Source organism: Kogia breviceps, chromosome X, assembly GCF_026419965.1.
Source record: "Kogia breviceps isolate mKogBre1 chromosome X, mKogBre1 haplotype 1, whole genome shotgun sequence".
Taxonomy (NCBI): domain Eukaryota; kingdom Metazoa; phylum Chordata; class Mammalia; order Artiodactyla; family Physeteridae; genus Kogia; species Kogia breviceps.
Window position 1 is genome coordinate 1,029,694 of NC_081330.1, and position 14,779 is coordinate 1,044,472.

The window sequence follows — 14,779 nt, forward strand, 5'->3', positions numbered from 1 at the left end:
GGCAGCCCGAGGCGGCCCCCTAGGGACGTGGGGGCGGCCATTGTCGCGGCCGTCTCCACCCCTTTCCCGGGCGCTGACCGCCCCCGCCCTCATTTAGTCGGTTAGGGACGCAGCTTGCTAACAACCCTCCCGGCCTCCCCTGGCCCCCGAAAAAGCAGCCCGCAGGACGGACCCGTGCGAGACCTTACCGCCTCCCTCTTGGTCGCGCTAGGCTACGGGTACAGTCGCACGCCTCCTCCGGCAGCCCTCAGCCAAGCGCATCCTCCCTTGTGCCCAGCGCAGAAATGAGTAACAAGAGGCCCAAGCATGGCGACCCGTCTTTATTTTATTAGGAAGGAAACCACGAGCACCCCAGGCTCCTGCCAGGCACCCAGTGATCACACCCAGCCCCCCTGCCAGGGAGGTCCCTTCCTTCTGAGGCCAAAAAAAAAAAAAACAACCCCCAAAACCCCAGTGCACTGCTTATCCTTAGCACAACATCACCAAAAAACAATAACACCAGCCAAGCAGGACAGACACAGTTAAATAGTACTTCCACAGCCCCCAAACTCAGGGTACTTCCAGCTCCTGGCTGCTACAAGGAGCCCCATAGAGCCTGGGGAGGGAGCACTGGCTACACTAAAGCACTATAAACAGCGAGGGGCGAAAGTGGAGAAATGAGAATAAATAAGGAGAAAGGGGGAGGAGGACGGGGCCCTAGAACTCACGGCCCCTTCCTTCACAATGACCAAGCCTGGGAAATTTGCCTACTATCTACGCAGAATACATACACCTTGGTGATAGAGATGGGGGGTGGGCAGCCCGGGGAAGACCCTCAGCAGGTTGAACAGAGAGCCAGACAGGCTAAGGGGAGCCAGGAGTCATGCTACCGTAGGAAGAGGGGAAGCCCTCCTGTCCAGCGTGCCTCTGGTGGGAACACGACGACCTGGACACCAGCACGCCCTCAACCCCCCACAGGCGCAGGGTCACACGATCTGGGTCAAGGCTATGGTGGGGCCCTTGTGGTCGTCAAAGCGGTCCATGGTCTTGAGGCTGAGGATCATGTGCAGGCCGTAGGTGAAGATGAAAAGCATGAACAGGGAGGTGAGCAGCCCCATCCAGATGCCCGGGGAGAAGAAGCCTGCACAGTCACTGGCGTAGGAGAACTGCTCGCCCGTCACGTTGAAGGCCTGGATCTGGGGGACAGAAAGCACCAAGTGGCCCCACACAGGGAGGCCCAGTAAGGGCGTGGGAGCACCAAGGGGACCGGACTCTCAACTACATTCCTGAGCCCGGACCCCAACCCAAAGAACACCGAGACTCCTCAGGCCTCGCTCCCCCAGCCCCTCCCAGTACTGGGCTACCTGCAACGTGGGCTCCAGGCGCGGTCCCTCCCCCTTCCTACCTGGAAGTCCTGAAAAGTCATCTGCCAGAGAGAGGGCTGTGTGCCGGGCACGAGGAGATCGCCGTTCTTCTTCAGACTGCTGACGTACTCGCAGTGGAAGGAATAGATGCTGGGCCCCGTGACCTGGGAGGCGTTGAAGTAGGCGACGGAGCCGTTGCTGTGGATTTCAAGGCGCTCCAGGGTAAACCAGTGTCGGGCAGACACCGGGTAGAAGCGGTTAGCCAGAATGAACCTGGGGGAAGCCGTGGAGGTGTCAGGCAGCTGGAGAGGAGGCCGAGGCCGCACGAGCCCACCCGCACCTGCCTCTCGGACTCACCTGAATGTCACTGTGGTACCAAAGAGCTGTTCGTAGGTCAGCACAAGCCTGCGGAGTCAGAGGAAGAGGTGAGTTTTCAGGCTCTGGGATGGCCTTGAGCATCTCCGAGCAAGTTCCTCAGGTATCCTTCTACCTAAGCTGTACGGGGTCTTCACAGCCACCTGAAGAGGCAGTGCCCCCACTTGACAGATAGGAAAACTGAGGCCCCATCACAGCCTAAGTCAGGAACCAGCCAGCACACAGGTTCCCCACCTACAGCTGAGAGCTCCTCCCTCTGGTTCCCCCGAACCCACGGCCACTCCCTTCAGCCCCCCCCTTGGGATTGCTGAGGCTGCTCAAGGGGGAAGCAGCAGGATCCAAGGTGTTACCCACCGAGGTCGGGCCAAGGACGAGAAGGCGTGAGGAGGCAGAACTCTGAACAGCGCCCACTCAGGAGCCCTCCGCCAGCCTCCCCCCGCCACAATGCCACCTGCATCCCCACGGCGAACAGCCCCCAACACATACCCCCTCAGTGGCATGTACTTCGCCCTTACCTGGCAACAGAGTCGTTCCAGAAGGAGCCGGTCAGGTTGAGGCGGTCCTGATCCCCAAAGGTGAGGGAGGTCAGGTCCTTCCAGTGGTCCCTATATGCCACCGAGAAGTTTTGGGCCCAGAACAGGATCCGGGGGGCAGTGTCATTGTAACTCACAGGGGAAAAGGTCGTAGGTGATGCCGACTGTCTCTGCAGCAGCTGGCGACCCAGACCCCCAGCCACCAAGGCTACATCGCGGGCCACCTGCAGAAAGAGCCCGCAAGCCTTCTCTCAACAGCCCTGGTTCTCTCGGCAGGCCCGGAACTGAGCGGCCCGCCCCGCGGTCCCACTGGGCACTCTCTCCACCATCTCAAGTCCCACCAGTCACGCCCGTACTCAAAGCTTCCTTTGGGAAGCGCTCCCCTGGTGGCCCCTAAGCCTTTGTGATGCTTCTCGTCTCTGCACCTTAGGAACACGTGGACTTACTGTCCGAATACGCCAGCCAGTAAGGCTGTTGGGGTGAGATAGGCAGCGGCTGCCTGGAAGGAGGAAAGCAGGGCTTCACGGTTCATCCATGCCCCGCACCCGCCTCCAGGCCCCTGGCCACACCTCCGGAGCCCTGGGCAAGGGCACGTACCCTAGGAGGGCGGGCTGCCGTGAGGGCCGCCGTGTACGGAATGCCTTCCAACTTGAGCGCGCTCAGCACCTGCCCGATGGCCTCATCTGAGGAGCAGCGGGGAGAGCAGAGAAGTGAGTCACGGGTGGCCACTCACAGCCACGCCTCCCACTCTGGCCAGCAGAACCCGCGTGAGCGCCGCCCGGCAGAGGCGAGGCTGCGCCCTCCCGCCGCCCTCTTGGAGGCCTCGCGGGAGCACCGTGTTGAGGTGGGGGGCACCGGCTGGCTGCCCTGTGCAGTCGCCATGCCCCAGCAAGCGGCGCGCCCCCTGGTGGGACGCTGAGACCCTCGCAGAGCCGGGCCCCAGCAACCTTCACTAGTGTTTGCTGCTTCCAGCAGCCGCTTCTCATCACCCCCCGCCCCAGCCTCCCCCCCCCCGGCCACCGTGGCCTGGTCACTGAGGCCCTAATGCCACGTCCTAACTCAGTGGAAGGAGGAAAGACAGACAGACACAGGAAACTCCAATTCTACCCCCGGAAAGTGTCCAGTGACCTTGCCAGGAGGAATGACTCCTTTACAGCCAAAGGAAGACCAGCCCTCGGAACTGTTTTTTGAAACGTTGCTGGTATGTTCAAGCCCAAACCCTAGCATTCAGGCCGCCTGAGTGGAAACTGGCTCCAGGCTGCACGCAGAAGGCCCCTGGACATCCAACAGCCCTGCCGGGCTGGGCCCAGCTGGAGAGGGCCGAGGCCTGGGGACCGGCGGCGCCCTGCTCAGCTGGCCAGTCGCTACCAAGAAGCAGGGGGGCCACCCTGGGAGGGCGGAGGGGCTGAGGAGCACGGGCCGGCTCCTCGCGGCCAAGGGTGGGCTGAGGACAGAAACCGTGCACCGCCCCGCCCCCGCTCACCATTGCCTGTGAGCGCTTCCTTCGGCGCCATCAGACCCGAGCTGGGGAAGAGACAGAACATTAGAGACGCCCAAATCCAAAGGGCCTCTGCTGCCCTGGGCCGCCGTCCGGGCCTAGTAGCCCCACCACCTAGCACGCTCGAGCCGGGGGCTCGCTCCCACCACCGGTACCTTCGCCCACCTCACGGCCCTGCCTGGAATCCCCGGGCCCTCCTCCCCCAGCTTCGGGTCCCGCTCAAGTCCCTGCCACCTGCTCCGTGTACGGTCCCCGCTAGGCGGGCCGGCTCCCGCCAGCGAGGCCCACGTCTGCCTTGTCCCGGGAGGCCCAACAGGCTGAGGTCCTTCCTGCCTCTCTGACCACGCAGGCACCTTCTGGGAGGGCCTCGAGGTGCTAGCGGGAGGAGTGCTCTCCCCGGCTGGCTGGCTGGCCGGCCGCCAGAGCCCGGGCCCTGCGGCTCGAGGCCAGGCCGCACCTGGCTGTGTAGGGCAGGCGCACAAGCAGCAAGGCCGGGAGGCTGGCGTTGAGCTTCAGCCCCCGAAGGGCAGCCGGGTCCACGTGCAGGGCGCTGGCCCCGAGCTTCTCCTGCAGGTAAGTGGTCAGAGTGCTGGCCGCGTACCAGTCGACGGCAGGAAGCACCAGAGAGGAGGGGGCCAGGGCCAGGGCATTCTGCGGACAGAGGGGCAGGCGAGAGGATGAGTTAGCAAGGGGCCAGTGGACCTGGGCCAGCCTCCCAGACCTCTCTGGAAAGCCACGCCCACACCCACATGGGCTCTCATTCCAGGTGACAAAGAAAACACGCTACACCCCTGGCCCTGACACTGAGGCCTTTCTACCTTCAGCCAGCATCTCTGGCTCCTGAGGGGGCCAGTTCTTACTGTGCTGGGAGAGGGGGTGCAGGATGGCCTCCAGGGCCTGCAGCTGGGAGAGGAGCCTTACCTCCAGGTTAGAGAAGGCACTGTCCTGCTTGTTTCCAAACACGCCACCATACGCCGTGAAGTCCTCGATGCTCAGCTAGTAGGGAAGCAGGGAGACGGCCTCAGAAGGCTGGGCTAGGGCCAGGGCAGGGGGCAGACACCCTCCCTGTGCATTTGCAGGGCCAGCAAAATCCCATTTAGAGTCAAATTTGATCTGGTCCGAAGAGTGAGTGACGGTGCATTTTAGGGGTGGGGTGGGGTGGGGCGGTGGAAGGTTCTCCTTTCTCCAGCGCCCTCTTGGCAGGGTGAGGGAACAAGGAAGGTGGTCACGGGGTTGGAAGGAAGTCTGTGGGCAGCTGATTCACGGTAACCTCGGGAGTAAGAGTCAGCCGCCCCCCGCAAGCAGACAGCAGGAGCTGCGGAGCGAAGAGGGAAGCTGTGGGGAGGGGCTGGGGGGCAGCCAGGAGCACTGCCTGCAGCCCCCCAAGGCAGAAGTCAGAGGCAAGGAGAGCCTGCGCGCCAGCTGCCCCAGGTAGAGCCACGTCCGTCCGGTCTGGATGGGACCCTTTGCAAAGGAGGGGGAGAAGTGCCCCTCCCTGCCGGTTTTGGTGGAAGGGGAGAGAGAGGTGGTGATCTCAGAACATGCTGGAGAAAAAGCACTGAAGTCTTCTGAGCTCTCTGGACCACAGTAACCCCAACCCCATCCCTTTTCCTCTGCAACCTAGAGATGTCCTTCAACTTCTGCCCCTCCATCACAACTCCCAGCTTCCTCTGCCTTTTCCCAGTTAGGCCCAGAGAAGATCTTAATCAGCTTCCCTAACCTCATCCTGTTTAGTATACATACTTGCCCGGCCTCCTCTCCCTTCTGGGCAGGAATCTTTACCCTGTCTGGCCACCTAAGCTCTCATTCTGAAAGCCCAGGAACCACCACTCTGTCCTCATAGCACTCCCTGCTCGAAATCACCCAAGGCTTCCTGCCACATTTAGAACTGCAACCAACATCTTCCCCCTTGTCTCCTGGTTTCTTGGCTGACCATCTCCTACCCCTTTCTCTCGCTCACTATACTCCAGCCACACCAGCTCTTCCACGGGCTCACCAGGAGCGCTCCTTGCCCAGGGCCTTTGCACCTGCTGTTACCTCTGTCAGGAATGCCCTTTCCCTACAACTACACGGCTCCATCCCTCCCTCCACTTAGGTCTCTGCTCAGATATCACCTCCACAGCGAGCGCTTGCCTGGCCACCCTTATCTTAAACAGCATTGCCAGTCACCTCGTCCCCTTAGTCTGCTTCCTTCCTCTCTAAGGACCACAGAACTGACATTACATCATACACCAACTTAGCATTTACCTGTCACCCTCACGAGAATGTCAGCTTCTCCAGGGTAGGGGCTTGGGCTATTCTGCTCACTGCTGTGTCCCCAACACTTAATACCTGGTACACAGCAGGTAGTCCATACTCGACAAATGAATGAACTGAAGGCATGCCGTAAGACGGGGCGGGGATGCCAGCTAAACGTTTTACGCGGGTTGTGAGAAGTGCTCCTCACAGCCCTCTGATGTCAGCGGTGTCTTCATTTTACAGATGCGGAAAGGGGCATTTGCAGAGTATTCCACATGTCCAAAGGCCGGTAAGTAGTAGGACTAGAACTGAGTTCCAATCTGACTACATTATTGACCACCTCCTGGAAAGACTACAGGCCAGCACAGCCACCACCACCTGCCCACAGAACGACAGAGCAAAACCAAAAGGGGAATGAACCATACAGGCCACCAATGAGGAACAGACAAGCAGAAGCTCGATAACCTCCCAAACGACAAGCCTGCACTGCCCTAGAACTTTCCTGTGGTCTACATGCCTGCTTTGGGAGCAGAAAGACCCAGATGGGAGGGTAAACAGTGTGCTGGATATGAGCACAAACCTGGGGTGGACGGGTGTCCAACAGACCCAGGCTGGAACCAGCTGTGGCTTGCACAAGCCACACAACTTCAGTCAATCCTTCTTTGGCAGTAAAACCAAGATAATGACATCAGCTCAGCATAGTGCGAATGAAGCACTCAGTAAGTGATCATTCTTCGATTCTCTCTCTTATGATGATTACAGTTAGAATCACGACTCTGCCACCCATTAGCTGTGTGACCTTGGGCAAGTCATTTGCCATCCTTGGGCATCACTCTTCTGATCTGTAAACAGGGTTCATCATCCCCACCACGTAGAGTAGATCAGATAAGGGTCTGGCACTCACTGGGCATCTGGCCTCTGACCCTTTATTTCCCCCAAATCAAGTGGGTGCCATTTCAAGGCCCTCACCATTCCCACTGAATGTTCTCCTACATGCCTTCCCAAGGGAGGAACCACACCTCCCTAGACTTGGGACAAGGTCACTGAAGCTTCCCTTGAGGAATGGGCCTCAGTGTCCTGGGGAAGGGGGGGGAGGGGGCCTGCCTGCCTCCTGATGACCGAGGGAGACAGGGCTGTGGCAGGCGCACCTTGTCCTGAAGGAAAAGCAGCACGTTGCGGGGACCCAGCTCCAGGGCGGGGTCTAAGTAGGTAGAGAGCTGCATGTCGCTGGTGATATGGCCCTCGTGGGTGTCGGCCGCAGGAGCCCAGAGGTCTCTGGAAGTGGATAGAAGAGGTGCTGTCAAACGGAAGCTCAAGGCTTGAGATCGAAAACCCACGGGCTCCCAGCTTGATGCGTGGGGCCCAGAGCTCAGACCCAACCCACTCGCTATGGAGCCACCGAGCAAGGTACAGTCCCCCTCTGGGCCCCACCGCCCCTCGCCAAGGACAGCCCCGGAGTCGGGCGAGGGCACCTCAGCCGCCGCGGCGCGCAGCGCAGCCCGCCCCGGCCCGCCCCGCTCACCGGTCACTCGACCACAGCACCAGCGGCACCTGCTGCTCCGACGCCACCGCCGCCGCCGCCACCATCACCAGCGGCAGCCATGGCATCTGCCAGGGCGCCGGGGCCCGCCGCATCCCCGCCCGCACTCGATCCACCGCGGTCGCCGCCATCATAACCTCTCGGCCTCCGCTGCCTGGACCCACCTCGGCCGCTGCAGATCAGGTGACCGTCGCCCCCGCCCGAGCTCCGCCTCGAGCCGCCATTGGCCCGAGCGCAAGACCTCTTTCCAGACCCTCAGGTGATTGGACGGAGTGGATGCCACTCACAGCCGCTCCTTTTCGCTGGTTGGCTGTACGTGTCTCCAGGCGCGCACGCTCCAAGTAGGAAAGGGGGCGGAACCGAGCTCCACCGGCTCCCAAGGCCTCCTGCCCCTCTGCGGACGCCGTAGGTTCTAACCCTGCAAAAGGAACGGGGCGGAGCGGGCTCCGCTGGTTCCCACACGCACAGCTTCCCCTTTCCCTGTTTTAATCTTCTTAATGCTTAAAGTAGCAAGAGTAGTTTCTTTTTCCTGCTACATGGACCCTCCTTTATACAGGTAGGGAGAGAAGAGAACGCCCAGGATAGCGTCCAGAGGAACACCAGCACTGACTATGGGCAGGGAGGAGGAGGATCCAGAAGAGGGATCGGAGAAGGAGCATCAAAGAGGAGGGGAAAACCCAGGGAAGTTTCAAGCACACCATGGTTAACAACATCATTCTCGACTGCTGCCAGGAAGCAGGTAAGATGAGGACAGGAAACTTTCTTGTACTTAGCAACACTAGTTTGGTGAGAGCGATGTCAGTGTGAGGAAGTGGAGACACGGTATAGACTGTCCTTTCTCGAAGTGTGCCTTAAAGAGAGGAAAGAGACAGAGTGACAGCTAGAGTCAGAGGATGAGAGACACCACCTCAAATAAATTGGGAGACTTTCATCTTTCTCTGTGCCATTTTTTTAAAAAATATTTATTTAGTTGCGCCAGGCCTTAGTTGCAGCAGGCGTGCTCCTTAGCTGCGGCATGGGAGCTCTTGGTTGCGGCATGCATGTGGGATCTAGTTCCCTGACCAGGGATCGAACCCCAGCCCCCTGCGTTGGGAGCACAGAGTCGTACCCACTGCACCACCAGGGAAGTCCCTTTCTGTGCCATTTTTTATTTCTCATATTAGTGACCATTGAAATCTAGCCGGTGAGTATATGGGTGTTCACTGTAAGCTTTTTTTGACCTTGGTACATGTACCGGGTTGAAGAGTATCCCCCTAAAATTCATGTGTATCCAGAATTTGTAAATTTCACTTTATTTGGAAACAGGATCTTTGCAGATGTGGTCAAAATAAGGTCATGTTGGATTAGGGTGGGCCCTAAATCCAGTGACTAGTGTCCTTATGAGAAGAGAGAAATTTAGACACAGACACACAGGGAAGAAGGCCAATTGATGATGGAGACAGAGTTTTGCAGCTGCCAACTGAGGAACTCCTGGAGCCACCAGAAGCTGGAAGAGGCAAGGAAAGATTCTTCCCTAGAGCTTTCAGAGGGAGCACAGCCCTGTTGACTTTGGACTTCTAGCTTCCAGAACTGGGAGAGAATAAATTTCTGTTGGTTTAAGCCTGCCAGTTTGCGGTAATCTGTTATGGCAGCTCTGGGAAACTAACACACTATATGTTTGATATTTTTCATAATAAAACATATAGGGAGGGACTTCCCTGGTGATGCAGTGGTTAAGAATCTGCCTGCCAATGCAGGGGACACAGGTTCGAGCCCTGGTCCAGGAAGATCCCACATGCCGCGGAGCAACTAAGCCCATGCGCCACAACTACTGAGCCTGCGCTCTGGAGCCCATGAGCCACAGCTACCGAACCCACATGCCACAGCTACTGAAGCGCGCGCACCTAGAGCCCGTGCTCCGCAACAAGAGAAGCCACCGCAATGAGAAGCCCGCACACTGCAACGAAAAGTAGCCACCGCTCGCCACAACTAGAGAAAGCCCACGCGTAGCAACAAAGACCCAACGCAGCCAAAGATAAATAAATAAATTAATTAATTTAAAAAATATATATATATATATAGAGAGAGAGAGAGATGAAAGTTTGATCAGGCCCATTGCTGGCAAGGATGTTAGGAAATAGTCTCACCTACACAGTGGTGAGAGTATCAACTGGTAGAACTTTTTTGGAGGATAATTTGTCAGCATCTAACAAACTAAAACGTATATGACCTTTAACCAAGCAGTTTCCCTCTTCGGGATCCATTCAACAGAAATACTCAGCCAAGCACAAGATGCACGTACGAAGAGAGATCCATTGCAGCGCCATTTGTGTAGTTGCAAAGATGTGGGCACTTGTGACTAGACACTGGGACACTGTGCCCCGCCACTGCTGCTGCCGCCCCTGCCCCTCAAACACCATCTCCTTGGCAGGATTCAGTCTGCGTGCGGAACCCTCAATGCAGCACAGGAAAGCACACGAGAAGGGGGACTAGATGCTGGGAGCCGCCGCACCTTGTACACAGTGACTCCCACCCAGCCCCACGGAACTGACAGACCGCTGATCAGCTGCACTTGTGTGAGAAACTGCTTCTGAGATTGTAGTCATCGTTGTCACACATGGGGCTCGGACTAAGACAGTGGCAGTTGAGCTGAAGACAGGAGGTGGGCTTGCCATGGTCAGGGAGGACAGTGGCTGAAGGTGGCTCTTGGATGTCCCTGAGTTGGGGACTGGGAGATGAGGTCAGTTGGGGACAGTTAAGTTTGGGTTATTTGTGGGGCCCCCAACTGGCCATGTCTGGGCCAGCTGAGGGGAGAGGTTTGTGCTGGAGCTTGCTGTGTCCCCAGAACCCTGGGAGAGGTTGGAAGTCCCAGTGCCACGATCTGATTTGTATTTGAAATGGTGGATCTGGCTGTGGGAGCAGAGCAGATGATAGGGATGGGAGTGCCAGCAGAAACCAGGAGGAGGCTGTTGCCATCATCTGGGAGAAAGATGATGGGGGCCTGGCTAGGGTAATGGAGGGGCAGAGAGGGAAGGCAAAAGAGACTGCAGAGGTCACTGCCTCAGTGTTGGTGCGGGACTGAGGTTCGACCAGGTGGCATGATGGCGGGGCAAGGGCCCCAGGAGCACCTGAAGTGAGAGGCTGAAGTCAGGGCAGCCAGCGGGGGGTGGGGAAACCAGATCCCCGCATATGCTCAAGTCCTTCCCTGGCCTGGCTCTTACTCTCACTCGCTGCCCTGGGGCTCAGTTGCATCCCCTCGGTCTGTCATTCCGTCACTCACCAAAGTCCTAGAAATCTTGCTCGGCCCAGCGCCCGGTGGGGGGGAAAATGAGGACCCCCAATTGGGGCATCACAGTAAAGTCAAAGTCCTCCAGGCCCAGGACAGACCCAGCAAGGGACACGTCTTGACAGGAAAGTTCTATAATGATGCCACAGGAGTGAAAGCTGTCGAGGGCAGGGACAGAGGCCCCAGAGATCAGAACAGTGACAGAGGGTGGCAAGAGGAGCCAATGGGACTTCCCTGGTGGTCCACTAGCTGAGGCTCTGCGCTCCCAATGCAGGGGGCCCGGGTTCGACCCCGGTCAGGGAACTCGATCCCACATGCCAGAACTAAAGACCCTGCGTGCTGCAACTAAAGACCCCACATGCCGCAACTAAGACCTGATGCAGCCAAATAAATAAATAAATAATTTATTTATTTATTGCGGTACACGGGCCTCTCACTGCTGTGGCCTCTCCCACTACAGAGCTCAGGCTCCGGACGTGCAGGCCCAGCGGCCATGGCTTATGGGCCCAGCCACTCCGCGGCACATGGGATCTTCGCGGACCGGGGCACAAACCCGTGTCCCCTGAATCGGCAGGCGGACTCTGAACCACTGCGCCACCAGGGAAACCCGCCCCGATGTCGCGTGGTGTCAGGTAATCGTGCTGTGCAGCCCATGTTACTCACGGAGACTACCGGGGAGGAACTAATGAGACAAAACGGAACTGCAGGGCTTCCCTGGTGGCGCAGTGGTTCTACCTGCCGATGCAGGGGACGCGGGTTTGTGCCCCGGTCCGGGAGGATCCCACGTGCCGCGGAGCGGCTGGGCCCGTGAGCCGTGGCCGCTGAGCCTGCACGTCCGGAGCCTGTGCTCCGCAACGGGAGAGACCACGATAGTGAGAGGCCCGCGTACCGAAAAAAAAAAAAATCATAAATATTTTTTTAAAAAGCGGAGCCGAGGGCCATGGGCAGACTTAGGAACACAAAGGGCACCATTTAAATAAAGTTTCAAGGCAAAGACTTTCTCAGAAGCGTGACCTTGCTGGCCAGCAGTCTCTTGCTCACCGTCCTTAAGGGAGAAAGTCCTGTGGCTACTTTTCTTCTCCCTCAGTTCCCGGAGGTCCCTGGAGTGGTGACCCTCGAGGCTTCCTGAAGCGGTTGCTATGGGCCAGGCACTGAGTCAGGCTCGGACCCTGCCCCTCAAGTTCACAGTCTGATCTGGAGGAGATGCAGAATAGTGCGTCACAACCCAGGGTGATGGATGTTCAAAAGGGGGAGACAGGGCTGGGAGGGAGGCACAAAGAGGGGCACCACCTGAGTCTGCTTTGACCACAAGGTGACATCTAAGCTGAGTCACTCGCTAAATGTTGATAGCGCCCACAAGCACCTGTGTCCGGTGCTTCATTTTTTGGGTAAAAGCATTTCTTCATTAAAACCCTTCTGGGCCCTCATCATCTCCATGTCTTCTTAAATTGTTTTAATATAATATTGGACACATCCCGAAATATGTGTAATATCTGTGTGCTACATAGATTACATATGTTACATAGACACGTGTGGCCTGTGTCTTACGTTACCCATGATACGTTATTGTATGTGAAATATACAATAAAAGGAGCCCTCATCACCCACCCTGGACTTCACAGAGCGCTGCCAGTTCCTGGGCAAGAATCTGTCTCCCCCAATCCCTTTTTCCTGCCCCACGCCCAGAAGTAATGACTTCCCTGAATTTGCTGTTTATCATTCTTTTTTTTTGCTCTTACAGGTTGACCACTTCGGTGTGTCCCCCTAAACAGTCCAGTGCTCAGCCTGCCCGCACCTGAGCTTGACGAAATGGCATCGTCCTGGTCGTAGTCCTGCGCAGGGGACGCGGGTAGCATCGTGCCATCCTTGCTAGTCTGGTGGTGAGCCTTCCACGACCCCTGGTTTCACTCTCCCCTTGGCAGATGCCGGTGCTCCCGACCATCCCTGTTTGCCGGGAGGCTTTTCATGATCTACGAACGCAAGGTGTCTCAGGGGCCGTGGTAGATGGCACGGTCGTTCCCAGTGATTCAGTCTCCCCCTTCCCTTTGGGGCACCCCTCCTTGCCCATTGCCAGGCAGGAGACACACTGGAAGAGGCAGGTTCCAGGGCACCCCACCATAGCTGGGATCCAGGGATCAGGAGACCACCAGGGGCCCTGTGGGAGTGTTACGACGCCCGCACAGCAAGTGACTAGGCACTGGAACGTTGCTGCTGAAACCCTGAACTCCATGCTGTGCTGGGTGTGAGACAGGTGAAGGGGCGGGAAGGGCGCCACCGCCTCACCGCTGCATCCCACATCATCTCAGGTGTGCCCCCAGGCAAGGTGGAGTCCACAGCCTGAGCCTGCTCACCCAGACCACCGCTCAGCCCTCCCCGGCTTGCCTTCCCCACACACTCCTTGCCCCCCAACCCTACGCTGGCCAAAAACAGAAAAGTGGCAAAATCCAGGTGTACAGTGCAATGACTTAGCAAAGCAAACAAACACTCCCTTGGCATCACCGAAGTCAAGAACTCAAATGTCTACCTCCCCAAACCCCCTCATCCCCCTCCCATCACTTCCTTCTCCCTTCCATCAAAGTGACCACAAACCTGATTTCTGTGGTAATCTCTTTGGTTTTTATAATTTTACCAATTGTGTCGGTCTGTCCAGGATGCTATGACAAAGCACCACAGACTGTGGCGTTTATAAACAGCAGAAATTTATTGCTCACAGTTCCCGAGGCTGGAAGTCAGAAATTAGGGTGCCATCAGGGTGGGGGAAGGCCCCCTTCCAGGTTGCAGACTCCTCATTGTATCCTCACTGGTGGAAGGGGTGAGGGAACTCTCTGGAGCTTCTTTTATAAGGGCACTAATCCCATCATGAGGACCTCACCCGCATGACCTCATGACCTAAAGCAGGCATCCCTCAATATGATGATTTTGTTTTGTCTGTTTTCGGACTTTAAATGGAATTATTCAGCATTACATTTTGTGTCTAGATTCTGTGCTCAAAATTGGGAGGTTAGGGACTTCCCTGGCAGCCCATTGGGTAAGACTCAGCGTTCCCAGTGCGGGGGGCCCGGGTTTGATCCCTGGTCGGGCAACTAGATCCCACAAGCCACAACTAAGAAGTCCGCATGCCACAACAAAGATCCCGCGTGCTGCAGCTAAGACCCGGCGCAGCCAAAATAAATATTTAAAAAAAATTGGGAGGTTAATGTGTCACTGCATAACAGTGACATGACTGCTATTCCCCTAGATAGATATTCTGCCAGTTATTGAGCCCTTCTAGTGTTGAGAGACATTTGAGTGGTTTCCCACTTCAGCTAGCAGGGCTAGTGGTGCTGCCAATACTTGCATATGTGGTGCACACATACGTGCATCTCAATGGGTATATATATATCAGGTCATAGAGTGTATGTAGTAGGTTGAATAGTGTCCCCCCAGATTCATGTCCACCTGGAACCTCAGCATGTGACTTTATTTGGAAAAAGGATCTCTGTGAGTATAATTAGTTAAGATGAGGTCATAGTGGAGTAGCGAGCCCTAATCCAGCGAATGGTGTCCTTATAAGAAGAGAAAAAGAGACACACACAGAGAAGAGGCCATACAAAGCTGGAAGCAGAGATTGGAGCGAACTTGTGTCTTCAAGCCAAGGAACACCAAGGATTGCTGGCCACCACTGGAAGCTAGCAGAGGGGCAGATCCCTCCTCAGAGCCCCCAGAAGGAGCCAACCCTACCGTTACCTTGACCTTGGACTTCTGACCTCCAGAATTGTGAGAGAATAAATCTTTTGTTGTTTTAACCCTACCAGTTTAGGGTGCTTTGTTACTGCACTTACAGCAAACTCATACAGTACATGTATTTTCAGCTCTGCCATTGTGTTTCCTCTTCTCTGAAATGCCTGCTCACATCAATCTTCCCATTTTTCTATGCAATTGTTTATCCTTTTACTGATTTATAGGAGTTCTTTATTTATTCTGGGTGTGAGCCCTGCATTAGTTACG

The 14,779-nt window shown here is 56.7% G+C and overlaps 1 protein-coding gene and 1 long non-coding RNA gene across 2 annotated transcripts; one reads left to right on the forward strand and one right to left on the reverse strand.

Annotated features, from left to right (window-relative positions):
- Positions 1-305: 305 nt before the first annotated feature.
- On the reverse strand, positions 306-7,741 carry ATP6AP1 (ATPase H+ transporting accessory protein 1). Its single transcript, XM_059049708.2, has 10 exons — positions 7,510-7,741; positions 7,136-7,262; positions 4,671-4,745; positions 4,207-4,400; positions 3,735-3,775; positions 2,849-2,934; positions 2,234-2,475; positions 1,701-1,748; positions 1,385-1,616; positions 306-1,175 (listed from the first exon to the last, which is right to left on the reverse strand). The coding sequence occupies exons 1-10, from the start codon at positions 7,659-7,661 to the stop codon at positions 966-968; spliced, it is 1,407 nt and encodes a 468-aa protein (XP_058905691.1). The 5' UTR covers positions 7,662-7,741; the 3' UTR covers positions 306-965.
- A 118-nt stretch (positions 7,742-7,859) lies between these two features.
- On the forward strand, positions 7,860-14,582 carry LOC136793468 (uncharacterized). The gene is made up of 2 exons (XR_010838739.1): positions 7,860-8,266; positions 12,534-14,582. It is a non-coding gene; the product is annotated as an uncharacterized lncRNA (long non-coding RNA).
- Positions 14,583-14,779: the final 197 nt, after the last annotated feature.